The 13,975-nt window shown below is 37.6% G+C and overlaps 1 protein-coding gene across 1 annotated transcript; it reads left to right on the forward strand.

The window, feature by feature from the left end:
• The first annotated feature begins 5,495 nt into the window (after nt 1–5,495).
• On the forward strand, nt 5,496–13,631 carry LOC131035200 (small ribosomal subunit protein eS19y). Its single transcript, XM_057966849.2, has 4 exons — nt 5,496–5,733; nt 5,851–5,941; nt 13,012–13,195; nt 13,306–13,631. The coding sequence occupies exons 1-4, from the start codon at nt 5,650–5,652 to the stop codon at nt 13,379–13,381; spliced, it is 435 nt and encodes a 144-aa protein (XP_057822832.1). The 5' UTR covers nt 5,496–5,649; the 3' UTR covers nt 13,382–13,631.
• Nucleotides 13,632–13,975: the final 344 nt, after the last annotated feature.

Here is a 13,975-nt window from a genome sequence, read left to right on the forward strand (position 1 = left end):
AAGTCTCCTTTCAAGGCTAGGTGTTGCATTCAAATCAATGATTCAACCATTGAAGAGGTGATCTCTATCAACATTTAAGACATTCTATTCCACGTATCCTTTCAAGCAATTCTATCAACATTTCAATTGCATCCTCTCTGGAGGTGGGTTCTACTTCAGACATTTCTTTTCATTTACTTGCAAGTATTTTCAATCACTTGGTTAGTTCCAAAATGGGGTTTGACCTGAAGGCAAACCCCCAATCCCAACAACATTTTCCTCTCTTTTCTGTGTGTAGGTTGCAGGTGCACAACTGCAATTGTAGGTTTAGGATTCATTTTCAGAGACGAAAAAACCCTTTTTGGCGCGCAGATTTTTCAGAGGACCAAGTGCAACTTCAACCTGATCTCGACAACTTTTGCTCAAATTTGTAGGGAGGCTTCATCTTGACATTTCACTACTAATTCCAGGTGCACAACTTCATCCCACATCTCTATCTCAAGATATAATTGCTTCTTTGTCATCTTTACACTTAGTCTCAATTCACTTAATTCAACTTGTCTATTTTAAAAGAGGGTTACTTTACTTTCCAAATTCATTGTCAATTTCCTACAATTCACTTAGCATCCAATCTCTTTCCATAGGGATTGGATCTAGTGAATTAAACCCCGCTCTTTTAAATGTAATGTGCATGAGAAGTTGAAGGGAATCCTTTGTGACACTTTCACTCCTCTTTTGAGGGGAGTAAAGCTTTCCACTTGATCCCCCCTCATCACTTTTCACCGCATTACACTTATTATAAACTCACCCCATTATATTGGGTCAAAAATGTGTCATCCTTTATCAAGAATCTCTTTCACCTAACAATAGGAGGAAGGTATGAATTCTTGTTCCCCTTCTTTTCTTTTGGCAGAAGTTGTTATATTTGTTCAAGAAACTCCTCTTAGAGGTAGATGTCTTTTGAGAAAAGATCTCTTCTCCTTCAAGGATCTCCTTTACACTTGTTGCAAGATATCTCCATTTCAACTATCTTGTCCTTTCTTATAAGAGTATTCTTTAGCTTGGATTTATGAACATTGTTGCTTGAAAGGATATCTCCTCGGTGTCGAAGGTGTGTATCCTTGTTTCTAGCATTTCTTAAGACATTAACATAAAGCTAAGTTGACATCTTAAGCGGGGGCACCCATATCACTCTCTTTGTACCATATTGTACCATATCTTGACATGTCTTAAACCGGGTGTTCATCCTCAGAACCATAGGAAACTCTTAGAGCGAGATGCTTCACACCCGAAACCAGACGCAACATTGATATATGTCTTGAGCGGGGTTATACATCACCGAAAACAGAGTAAATAAACTCTTACACAGGATGTCCTCAAAACCAGGCATGTATCTATTCCAATCAGGGTTACACATTCTTGGAACCAGAGGAAACTCTTAGAGCGAGATGTTCCCGAAGCCAAACATTTGCCCCTTAGAATTTACACATTCACCATTTGGCATTTGCATTTACACTACATGTCTTAAACATGTTGATGCACTCTCTTATACGACATGCTATATGCTTGAAACCAAACATCACTTGCACACACACACGAGGATGATTGGAACTAGCTAAAAATAGCTAAAATATTCCTATTCTCCTCCCCAACATTGATCACCTAGAAAAACACATCTGGGGGCAAGTATCCATGTCCTTTCTCATCATTCTTCTCATGGATCACCTAGAAAAACACATCTAGTTTGCATCTATGTTCTCTCTTTCCTTCTTCTCATGAGCTCATAGCTTTGCTATTGATGTTTCATGGATGATGTGTGCTTTGCTCTTTTATGTGATTGCTCGTGTTCTTCATATGGTATTTTTCAAGAATGTTATTAGTGGTTGAGACATTTTGATATCGAGGTCTCTTCGGCTAGTTGACTTGAGGTCTTGTTTTTGGTTCTTAGCTTTTGTGTGTTGTGTGTCTTTTGTCTTTTTCCCTTTATTTGTCTTTTTATCTTTGTTTGAATTTTTGTTTTTGTCTTGTTTTTGTGTGCCTTTTCATATGTTTGAGTGAGTTAAGATCCTAAGATTGGGGGCTTGGTTCCTCAAAATTAGTGATGTCTTAGGCTCCTTGTGATTTTGCTCCTCATTCCTCTTCTACTTCATCTCTCTTTCATCTACTTTACAGTGAGTATTTGCGTAAGCTCATACTCCTGCTAAAGTGGAGGTTAAATATAGTGTCCTACATTGTACTCCCTTACAATTTAGTCCACATTTTGGGCCCTCACCTTAGTGTGTCTCACAATGCTTAATTAAGACTTGATCATGCTTACATCATGGAAACATGACCTTGCTTTTACTTCATACACCACATAGCCCCTTTTTCCTGACCCTAAAATGGGGTAGGAATATGGCATGACACCTTGATCCTCATTGGGACCAAGGTGCCACACCTTGGTCCTCCCTATTTGGGCCCCTCTTTGAAACCTTTGGGCATTTTCAAATTTGGGCAAGAAACCTAGCCCCATGTCGGCCTATGTCAGAAAATTAACATGTTTTTCGACGAGCAAGTATATAAGGAGGTCTCCCCCTCTCATTTGGATAGACAAAAAGGGAGATAAGGATACAAAGGTGAAATTATAATCATCGAGCATCCAAGTATTCTTCATCAAGCATCTCTAGAGGTCTTCAAGCCTGCATTCTTCATTCATCAATTATGGAGCAACATTACATCATTCACATGCAAGCATGTGTGTATGATTAGGGTTTTGTCGTGTTCATACCATTTCATATGACATATGTGATTACATTCAAGAAGCAAATCATCATTATCAACCATTGCAAATTTGAGGTATATCCTTCCATTATTTATTTTAGTATTTGCAATATTTCTATCAAAGTTAATTCCTAAACTAGGTTTGACTTAGGCAAGCCCCTATTCCCAACCTATTTCCCTTTCTTTCTATGTCTACGAAACAGGTACAAAGTTGCAATCTTTAGAATCGACATTATTTATAGGATGAATCAATCCCCCTTTGGTGTGCAAAGAGTTCGAAGGACCAAGGCAAATTTCGCCATGGTTCCGTCATTTTAGGAGCTCCTTTGGGGATCAAATCCAAATTTGCTTATATTTATCAGATCGATGTGCATGCCTCAACCCGATGACTGTAGCTTATAGTTTATGTGTTTTTACCTTCATTTTCAACACTTTACCCTAATTTCAGCAATTCAACTTACAAAAGAGGGCAAACAATTTCATCCCTTGAATCCAATCAGTATTTTTAGTCCTTATCTTTGCTGGTTTGTGACTACGTCTATTGGATTCAACCCTATTTTGAATGTAATGGTCCCTAAGTAAAAAATATCGATTTTCATCCTTTTTGTGGTGGAAGCCCTAATATTTTCACCATTACACCTGCCTATTAGAGTGGTTCACTTCCCCCCCTCTACAACGATGCTACAATAAGTATGCGTCTGTTAGTTTATTTGGTCCAAATATGCAACCCAGTTAGAGGTCATACTAGTTAGCACACCAACTCTGCTTCACAAAGTACGTCCTTCTTAGCAATTTCCTCCTCTAGCTCTTCCTTGATTACACCTTCCTAACCCGATGCCTCCTCCTCTACATACTCTAGATCCTTACTCCATAGATAGTTTTCCATCCAACCTTCTCTCTCATTAAAAATTACTCCCATTAGTTTTTGTAGGAAGACAATATTTTTACGAATTGAAGGCTTTCTTCCCTCAAACAACTTTGGCTCCAATGATCTTATCAAAGGGTATTTTTTAACCTCCCTTCCCATACTTTCAGATTACATAATAATCTCGAAGAAGATGAATCATCTTATCTCCATCAACATTTTCTAAGATGTTGTCAATCTCTATTAGAATATTGCTCTTGAAAACCTTTTGGTAAAGCAATTTTGCCCCATCCTTTGGCTCACCCATTACCAATAGGATTGTCAAAAACATAGCTAGAACATTAGAATTCACTAGATGCCTATGGTATTCCCACAAGAACTCCTCACCCAATATGGTCTTCACCGCATGAGTGACCAACTCATGCACAAATATTAGGATGGTCTTGAGTTGTTTCTCAGTTATGTCGCCAATAAACAACATTTGGTGCTTTTTCACTAACAATCGAATAGGGTTATCCATGTGGACAACAACTTATTCCTAACAATCTTGCCAGAATTATGTGTTATCCTTGATCGCCTAGATTGTTAAATAACCAACAACATCTGTCATTCACCAAATTGCCTTCTTCAAGGTGCCAAGTTTTGATCATGTCCAAGGTGGTTCCAGTCACATCGTATCACCTCAAATCCTTCAATGATCCTTTGATGAAAATATCACATATTTCATTGTCCCGAATGCCTCAACTTCCCTACCATAGATTGATGACAATCGATACCATTTGTTGCCACGTATCCTCCCAAGTTTTTGTACCTTACATCTACCACCTAAATAATCAAGTTCAATGCAGGCTGAGTACTTTGTTGTCTGCAGTAATCATGTGTGGCTAATGCAAATAAAGGGTTATTTCCAACACAATCTTCATTCAAGATTGGTCATGGAATCTATCCTAGTCACCACCTAAAATCCACCTTAGATCCCAATCAACTTTAAGTATTGTATCCACTATGTTAACAGACCCCACCAAACGCTTGTTTGGAGATCTCATCTACCTTCTCATTTTCTTCACAAAAAACCATGTGTTACTTTAAAGTCCCCTAACTTGCTGATAACATCTCTAATGGGTTTCAACAATCTCCTCAACCTCGAATTAGGTGTATCACTCTAACGAATAGCGTTGATGGTGATCAGAGAATTGCCTTCAAGGTGTATACGACTAGCCTGCAACTCTAATCCTAGAGATAGTCCAAGGAGCACCGCTCGATTTTTTGCCATATTATTCGTAGTTTCTCCCAAAAATTTAGATTTTTTTCCTGAAGATGTTGCCCTCATGATCCTTGGCAATACATTTCCCACCACAAAGGGCTTGGATTCCCTTGAGAGGCGCCATCACAGTTTACCTTAATCCATCTTGGCTCTAGTGGGTGCCATTTCACACCCAACCTAGGGTTGATGGGAAGATCAACCTTCCTTGCCCCATTAACGAGGGTATTATATATAATATATTAAACTGTCGATATTAACATTATTATTGAATACATAATTATAAATTATTTTTCATTAATACGATAATAATAAAAAAATATAATATATTAATAAATTTCCTATATTAAATATAATAATATCAACAATAGTATAGTTAATAATCTAATAATCTAATATTATATAATTATAATTATTAAATTTATTTAATGTTTGATCAATGTTGTGTTGTTTTTAGATTGAATTGTGTAAATTTTTACATCAATGTTTATCTATGACCCATCATGAAGAATGAAAATACTAGAGAAAAAGAAACTCGGAGTAAAAACCTAATATCGCTTATTTAATGTTTTCTATAATTTTTTTTTTTTCTAAAATATAACATAAAGACGGAAATAATATAACAGCCTACATTCTTGAAGCTACAAGGATATCAAAACCCTAAACTAGCGAGAGAGAGTCGAACCCTAATTATATTGCTAAACCCCCAGGCTGCCCTACCCGAACACATTCTCACGATAACGCTACTTCCATATAGCGAAGGGGTTGCAGGGTCTGGTCAGCCATGGCGACAGCTTGCACGGTGAAAGATGTTTCTCCTCACGAGTTTATCCCTACCTACGCTGCACATCTGAAGCGATCCGGAAAGGTAGTTCAACGATTTTGGAAAAAGAAAAAAATGATGTTGGGTTTTTAAATCTTCGTTTTAACAAATTGAATGTTCTGAAATTCGTTTAGTTGATGAAATTGAAATGAAAATTTACAGATTGAATTGCCACACTGGACGGATATTGTAAAGACAGCTACATTTAAGGAACTTGCGCCCTATGATTCTGATTGGTACTATGTTAGAGCAGGTATGGTTGTTGGAATTTGATTGCAGCTTGCGCCTTTAGTCTGTGTTTCTTTTCTCCATGTAAACGAGTTCATTCTGATCTTTAGTTTTGATTCAGTTAGCTATTTAATAAGGGGTTTTAAGAATATTTCGGTTTGCAAAGTTGTATACACGGTAGTTCATGTTTGTAGATATACAAACAAAGAAGTGACAGAGCCAAAAGGTCAGTACTCTCCTTTGCCTGTACTGATAAATGCTCAGAGGCTATCCAAATCTTACTATTCTGATGAAACCCCTCACTATTCGTAACACGTTATATTGCCTTGACAAATTGGGGTCCAGAGAATTGCTTTCAAATTTTAGCATTTTACTTCACATGATACAGGGGGTTTGTTCGATCCGCGTATCACTATGTCTGGACTCGACCTAACGTTGAAGAGATGCTATCACTCTGACTATTGAACTGATCAAACTCCCTTATGATTTCCCTCGGCGATTGACGTTGGTAGCAAGTAGTTGGTTCACCGAGTATGGGACAAATTTTATAGAATGATAATACATTTACGTACATTACCTTTGCATCTCCATACATCTCCTAGAACCGAGTCCTTTGAAAAGTGGGAACCTTCTTATAGATGTTTCTCATATATATTATTTTAATTTGTGTTGTGCGATTCTAATATGCTGATACGTGGTTGGTTGAAACTAAAAAGAACTAAAATAAGGCACTTATAAACTTTTATTTCTTTTTCTTTTTGCATAAATGTTTACAATTATTATTTTTTAGATTTATTTCTTATCAATCCAATAAGAGGTAATGGTACAAACAGAAACAATAATAAGGCTTTATGTGTGTACATGTAAAGCTCTATTACTTGATTGAAAATAGTCATCTCTAAGGACACCTGTACTGCATTTTTAAAATAATAGCATTCTTCTTCCAGTCCTTTTTTGTTTTTAGGGGATCTTGGGTTCTGTTGTCAATGCTAAGTTGCACCTTTGAGAGAGTGTTATTCAGGCTCTCTCCCTAGCTCACAAGCATGGAAACATTCTGGGCCTGTGGGTTGCCAGTAGGTTGGAGTGAGTCTCCAGAGAGGGCTGGTTCCTTTGTTACTTCACCTAACTTAACCTATGCTACTGCTGATTATTGTGGAAAAGGGGAGAAAAGACATTGAAATGAAATCTAAGTGTTAATGGGGTGATGCACCAAACTCCTCAAGACCTATACTACTGTTTCTTGCCACACAGTCTCAATTACTCAGCTATTTTCACACAACTCAAGCATTTCACATGCTCATGCGTCAGTGTTTTGCAAGAAGGTTTGAATTTGCACAGTTTTGAGAAGGAAATTGTATTTTTAAACAGTTAATGATTGTTTATAGTCGTTACACAACTAACAACCTGCATGAATGTACGTGTCTTTTGTTCAAAGGTGATGTAAATGAGAGATTTGTTTGAGGATTTCATTAAAATTCATGGAAAACATGCATCAATCATCATATTACACACAAAGAACAGGCTTTTGAAGACAAGAGATTGAATTTTATTGATACAAAGAGGTGCTCTTATAGTGATATATGGTCTAAAATTACTTGATAGTTGCTTGAAAAAGTGAAATACGATGCTGTCCTGGTATGAAAACTATGTTCCAGTTACAAAATTTAGCCTCTAAACCAGGAAGATATTCATAGCAATTACAATGCTTAGTTTTGCACTAGACAGGGGTCCCTCTTCTCTATCCCAACATTTAGGACATGCCTAAAGATAATAAATAATCTTTTTCTTTCTTGACCTGATAGCTGACCTCCACTTGGTGCTGGAAAACTGACTTATCTTGTTTGACTCTACAAAAAGGTCTTAAGTGGCGTTGGAGAAGTGCTGAAGTTTCAAAACTCTCTTTCCCTTGATTGCTGCTAGAAGGACTCCCACATACTTGTGAACTGTTGAAACTGCTCATAACTGTCTCCTACATATGCTTTCCACTTGCTCATAAATTTCCAGTACTCCTAACTGTTGTAACTGTTCTCCCCTTGCTTTTGTTATTTTTATGATCAGATTTGCAATACACAGAAACACACATGAACAAAATAGAACACATCACATATCCTGGGAAAACCCTCCTACTTGAGGGAGAAAAACTCAGCAACAATATCTCTTATATATTGAAGTAATTTGATTACAATAAGACCAACACACAGCCAATTATGAGGCCACTCACAAGGCCGATCTGCAACTATAATAATGGCACGGCTTAACATCATATATCGACTTCCTTGAGACAAGTATCGAACTTCTGAAGATGAATGAACTGCTGAAGGAGAGCGTTCTGAATGCAAATATATTCAGTGTCCAAGAGTGAGGTTGCCTTATGCCTTTTTATGTGTATTGTGCCCCTCCACATGAGTCGTCCTCCTTGAGAAGGAGGACGACTCTTCAATTAGAAGAGTGGCGACTTAAATAAGTTGGGCGATCATAAACAATTAAGTCTCCCGCTGCTAATAACACATCAACACTCCCTCTTTAGCTAGGGAGACATTTTCTTAGATACGCATGTCATGGAGTCTCTCAACATGACACTCACAATGGCTACACCCATTAGTGAGAAGAGTTTATCACGGAGTCTCTCAACGTGATATCAATGATGTCCATCATGGCTACTCCCATGTGGAAAGAACATGTGTACAAGTGCCGATCACGGAGTCACTCAACGTGATGTCATCATGGAGTCTCTCAACATGATGTCCACTATGGCTACTCCCATGTGGTAAAACACAAGTATAGAGAGTTCATCACGGAGTCTCTCAACGCGATGTTGTCATGGAGCCTCTCAACATGACATCCACCATGGCTACTCCTAGAGGGTGGAACAAGGGCTTTCACCTCAAATTTCTCTATCACAAAGAAGGATGCATTAGCAAAGGCTTGCACTTCAAACTTCCCTTTCACAAAGAAGAATGCATTAACAAGGGCTTGCACCTCAAACAAAGAAGAATGCGTTAACAAGGGCTTGAACCTCAAACTTTTCTCTCACAGAGAAGAATGCATTAATACAAATCCTCATGATGATGAGGTTCCCTTTGAAGCTTCAAGTTCTTTCATCAACCTCCTCACCTCCTTGTCCAAGGTTGCTTCTGTTGGTTTGTCAAACTCCCTCTAAATGTTATTTCCTTTTCTTTGAAGAAACTGATCATAATGACAATAAGTTCTTCCTCTTCAAGAGATGTCTCAACTCAGTCCCATGACAGCAAGCTGTGTCTCCATTCTTCAGCCTGTGCGACTCCCTCACAAGATGCATCAAGCTCTTCCTCCCCTGAATGCAATCTCTTATCATCCTTGTTCTCCTTGGTCCGCCCTGAAAGCATTTTAGAGAGTTTAATAATAGTTCATTGAACTAAATTATCTCGAAGAGAAATACCAATGCCAGAAGCATTACATGATTCATTATCCTAATGATATTTTATGAATGAACGCGAGATACTTATCTCTTTATTGATCCTGATAAATACCAATCACTGCACTCAATATAACTTGCTGCTCTTGCACTCAGATCAGTCCACAACCTTCCTTCTACAGGTTCATGGCATGATCACAAGCCCATGTCCCAGTATTAACAGTGACTCAGAATACATCAACACTGAGATTTGAAGTGATGGCTGGGTAAATTTGAATATGGTCTTTGTCCATTAAAATTGATCGATGCGCTCTTTTTCTAGCTGACAAGAGAGGAAAATCTCTAGGCGTACAATGTCCTCTGACCTGCAGATTGATGTCGTTGCAGGGAAGTATGACTTCGTAGTCTCAACCCTTCGTCAATCAACAAAGATGAGCCAATTAGAATCAACTGCAAACAACTTCTCAACCTGAATACTTCCAGCAAACCCGAAGTCTACAAAGATAGGGTAATCTGATTGTCACCAAGCTGTTCTGAATTGCATAACAAAATGATAACAATCTGCAAATGAACTTATACAATCTCTATTTTGTCAATCCGACTAACATCTCCTCCACTTGAGGAAGCTTATCTTATATTCGCTGAAACGAATCTCTCTGTATGAAATATTAGCCACAATAAGTAGAGTATATGGAACCTTATCCCATGCTCTGTGGGTTCTGTCTCTATTTTGTCCGCATCGCAGGTGGAGGGCTGCTAATTCAGGTGATGCAACGCCTGCATCTTTGTTGGAGAGGCCATCTTCTGCATGTCCAGTGCAAATGGCGGCTTCCACGACTTCGGCGGCATGATCCTGCACATTCCATACGCCTCCTTAGGTCTGTGAACTGCCTCACAACAACTGAAGCTCAAAAAATGGTGATTCCTTTGACGAAATTAATGTCCTTTGAGTGAATATGCCACTGATTAATCGCTGAACTTTGTTAATCTGATGTAATTTGATACTTGCATCAATACACCTGCCAATATTGTTGGGTCCAGACCGATTCCTTCATAAGGTGATTTGCTATGATGTTCAATGGCAAAAATAACAATATAGAACCGAACTTTGTATAGCAGATCTCAGGGGTTGACTCGCTGTCAAGGAAGCTATATTCGCTGTTGGTTTGCAATCTTGGTGTAACCCAAACAAATAATCACACTCTTCTGATTGGTTGTGATTATGTGAGATTGGAACTCAGACTGGACACAAGTCGCAGATCTTAAAATCAGAATCGTTCTTCACAAACTCATCACAGCTCCTATCACAATCGCATGGATCAATATTATATGAATCTTTGCCACTGTGAGGATCACTGTTATCCTCTCAACCTGCAATGTTGCTTAAACAAATCTGATCGGACTTTCTGAACCTGCTCTGATACCATGTTGTTTTTATGATCAGATTTGCAATACACAGAAACACACATGAACAAAACAGAACACAGCACATATCCTGGGAAAACCCTCCTACTTGAGGGAGAAAAACTCAGCAACAATATTTCTTATATATTGAAGTAATTTGATTACAATAAGACCAACACACAGCCAATTATGAGGCCACTCACAAGGCCGATCTGCAACTATAATATTGGCACGGCTTGACATCATATATCGACTTCCTTGAGACAAGTATCGAACTGCTGAAGATGAATGAACTGTTGAAGGAGAGCGATCTGAATGCAAATATATTCAGTGTCCAAGAGTGAGGTTGCCTTGTGCCTTTATATGTGTATTGTGCCCCTACACAGGAGTCCTCCTCCTCAAGGAGGACGACTCTTCAATTAGAAGAGTGGCGACTAAAATAAGTCGGGCCATAAATAATCCTTGGTCGGCGATCATAAACAATTAAGTCTCCTGCCGCTAATAATACATCAACAGCTTTTAGGACATGAAAGTGGTTGAAATGATAAAAACCTCCTTAGGGGCATGGGGAATTTTTTAGGATAAGAAAATGATACGTGCCATCATCATTGAGAAATTCTTGCCTTAACATTCCTACTATCTTTTCATCATCTTTACCATTTATCATCCAATTCATTGTCATTAAGTCTGCTATTGTGCTCTCTGTGCACTTATCATTGTTCTCATCCTCATGCTTTCATCAAACATAAAATAATGCTCATTTTCCTTGCATTTAACTGTCCACTGTTTCTATAGGACTTGTCTTGTTCTTTACTCTATATCAGATCTCCCATCAAACTGTCCTCTGCTCACATGAATAATTTTCATGATTCTCATGATACCAGTGTTCTCTAGGTTTCTTAGGGTCAGCATACTGCGACTGCGATATTCCTGAACTCTGTTCGCCTTAAAGTCTTTACCATCTCTGTGACCTGCCCCTTGGATCTCTTTTGTCAAGCACTACTTCTCGGTCTGTAGAACACTTAAGATGCTCCCATGACTATCTTCTCATCTTCTCATCTTTGAGATGGTATCAGGATTCGCAGAACATTTTTGTCCAACTGTTATCTAAGCCTTATCTCATCAAGCCGTGTCATAATGCTGAGATAAGACTATCATCAACTGAACAAAGACTCTAGACCAGATGGTTTCACTTCTGGCTTCTCTCAAACTTTTTGGGTTTTGATAAAGGAGGACATAGTACAAGTATTTTATAATTGGTAGATTATCTATATCTTTGTAGGAATAGTGAACAGAGCATTCAAACACTTTCGTTTTGGTGAAATATAGGTTCAAAAGATGAAGTGGTAGTTCAGGTTTGTCAAGTAATAGAAGTTACAAACAACTTAAGTCTTTTTAATGACATTCTAAGTTGTTTAAGAATTGTGTTCCTAGATTCGCGGTTGAATTGGTACTGAATTAGTTATATTTTGTTTCTCCACCTTTTAAACATTTCGCATATCTTCGATAATCCTGAATCTTGTTTAATTAATCAATAATCAAAGCATGCTGTTCATAATTTTTGCTATCTTGAAATCCAATGTTTGTTAATCTAGGTGAGTTTAAATGCTATCAATGTGGTTTTTTCTTGGGTCTTACAGAATTAAAAGGTACAAAATTTTAATTAATTAACTATTCCAAATTTGATGAACAAATAGAACACATGATGACATTCAAAATTTGATGTTTAAATACCACATGATTCTATTAGGGAAAGGTCTTGCTTAATGGAAACTCGTTGGTGCATTGAAATCAACAAAATCTAACATCGCTATGCAAATCATGAGCCCCAAGTTTGTGGGTCCTAAGTAAAAAGTTATATTGTACAAGTACACCAGCTGCGATCTGGCTTGCTTAGAAAGATATATTACATGTTAATCTTATATTATTATGTTCCATTATTGGATTTCTTTAATGTTCTTTGAATTTCTATTGCATTTACTAGCTCATTCAATTTCATCATGATATATTCCTGTAAAGATGCTCAGCATATTATTGCATAGTTTTATACATTCAAATATTGGACATTTGTCTCCTGCGCTGAAGTTTAGTGCAGTCATTGGACTCATTTAAATTTGATCTCAGTAATTTTTTATACTGCATTGTAAAAATGTACTAGACTCAGCTTTTTTGAGTGCCTATGCACTAGCATTTTCTTTCATCATGCTTCTCTTGACTTGTTTTCTGTTACCATTTGTTTCATGGTTCAAGTGAGAATTGCTAATTAAGCATGTTTGATTTTTTTAACTTAATATCAGCATCAATGGCAAGGAAAATCTATTTAAACCAGGGAATTGGAGTTGGGGCTTTCCGAAAGATATATGGTGGCCGTAGAAGGAATGGTGTTGCTCCACCACATTTTTGTAAAAGCAGTGGGTCTATTGCTCGACATATACTCCAGCAATTGGAAAAAATCGGCATTGTTGAGATTGATACTAATGGGTGAGTGCTTTCATTTGTTTTTACTTTGTGCTTATTTGTGCTTGTACCTTGAATGTGCAGTTCGGTATGGTCCCAAATGTTTTGACAAGCAAATTTGTTTTGCATTACAGTGGAAGGCGCATCACTTCCAACGGCCAAAGGGATCTTGACCAAGTCGCTGGTCGGATTGCAGTTGCTGCACCCTGAGCAATATGCAATTGGATTTGTGGTTTTCACAAAGCAATTTCAGTTTGTTCATGTTTGGTTGAATGTTAAACAGATATTTTTAGGCTTTTAGGCCTATATAATTTATTGCGGAAGTGCTTCATGGAGCAATGGTTTGAGAAAACTGGGTTGCAGTTTAGTTATGGTTTAAGAATGTTTTGTAGTTGGTAGTTTTGGTTCAGGAATGCTTTGGATAAGATCATTTTAATTTGCATGAAGGGGAGTTTTTTCATCTCATTTATCAATTATCGCCTTAAACGATGCTAGTTAATGCTCCTGGATGCTAAATCTTATACAATACTACAAATTTCAAATTGTTTCCGATGTGGGGATCTCCACTTTTAATATAGTTTAATTTAAGGTTGAAGCGTTAAATACAATATCCAATAGAGATCACAGATTCACCTATTTTCCATTTGTCCTTTTCATCACAGTTTGTTTCTGGCAGTAACTGTTTTCTAAAGAAAACCTGAGCTTGTAGTTATTTGCTACCATTATTTTTTGCAAACAATATTGTGTTGTACTTGATATGCAATGCTGTCTTGTTTAGAAACTATAACTAAAGTCTGGTCTTAC

This window comes from Cryptomeria japonica, chromosome 5, assembly GCF_030272615.1.
Source record: "Cryptomeria japonica chromosome 5, Sugi_1.0, whole genome shotgun sequence".
In the NCBI taxonomy this organism is placed as follows: domain Eukaryota; kingdom Viridiplantae; phylum Streptophyta; class Pinopsida; order Cupressales; family Cupressaceae; genus Cryptomeria; species Cryptomeria japonica.

Bases quoted from the DNA above. Each gene is read 5' to 3' on its own strand.
- LOC131035200 (XM_057966849.2), top strand. From the start codon at position 5,650: ATGGCGACAGCTTGCACGGTGAAAGATGTTTCTCCTCACGAGTTTATC. The intron at 5,734-5,850 runs GTAGTTCAACGA...GAAAATTTACAG, and splicing joins ATCTGAAGCGATCCGGAAAG to ATTGAATTGCCACACTGGAC. The intron at 13,196-13,305 runs GTGAGTGCTTTC...TTTGCATTACAG, and splicing joins GTTGAGATTGATACTAATGG to TGGAAGGCGCATCACTTCCA.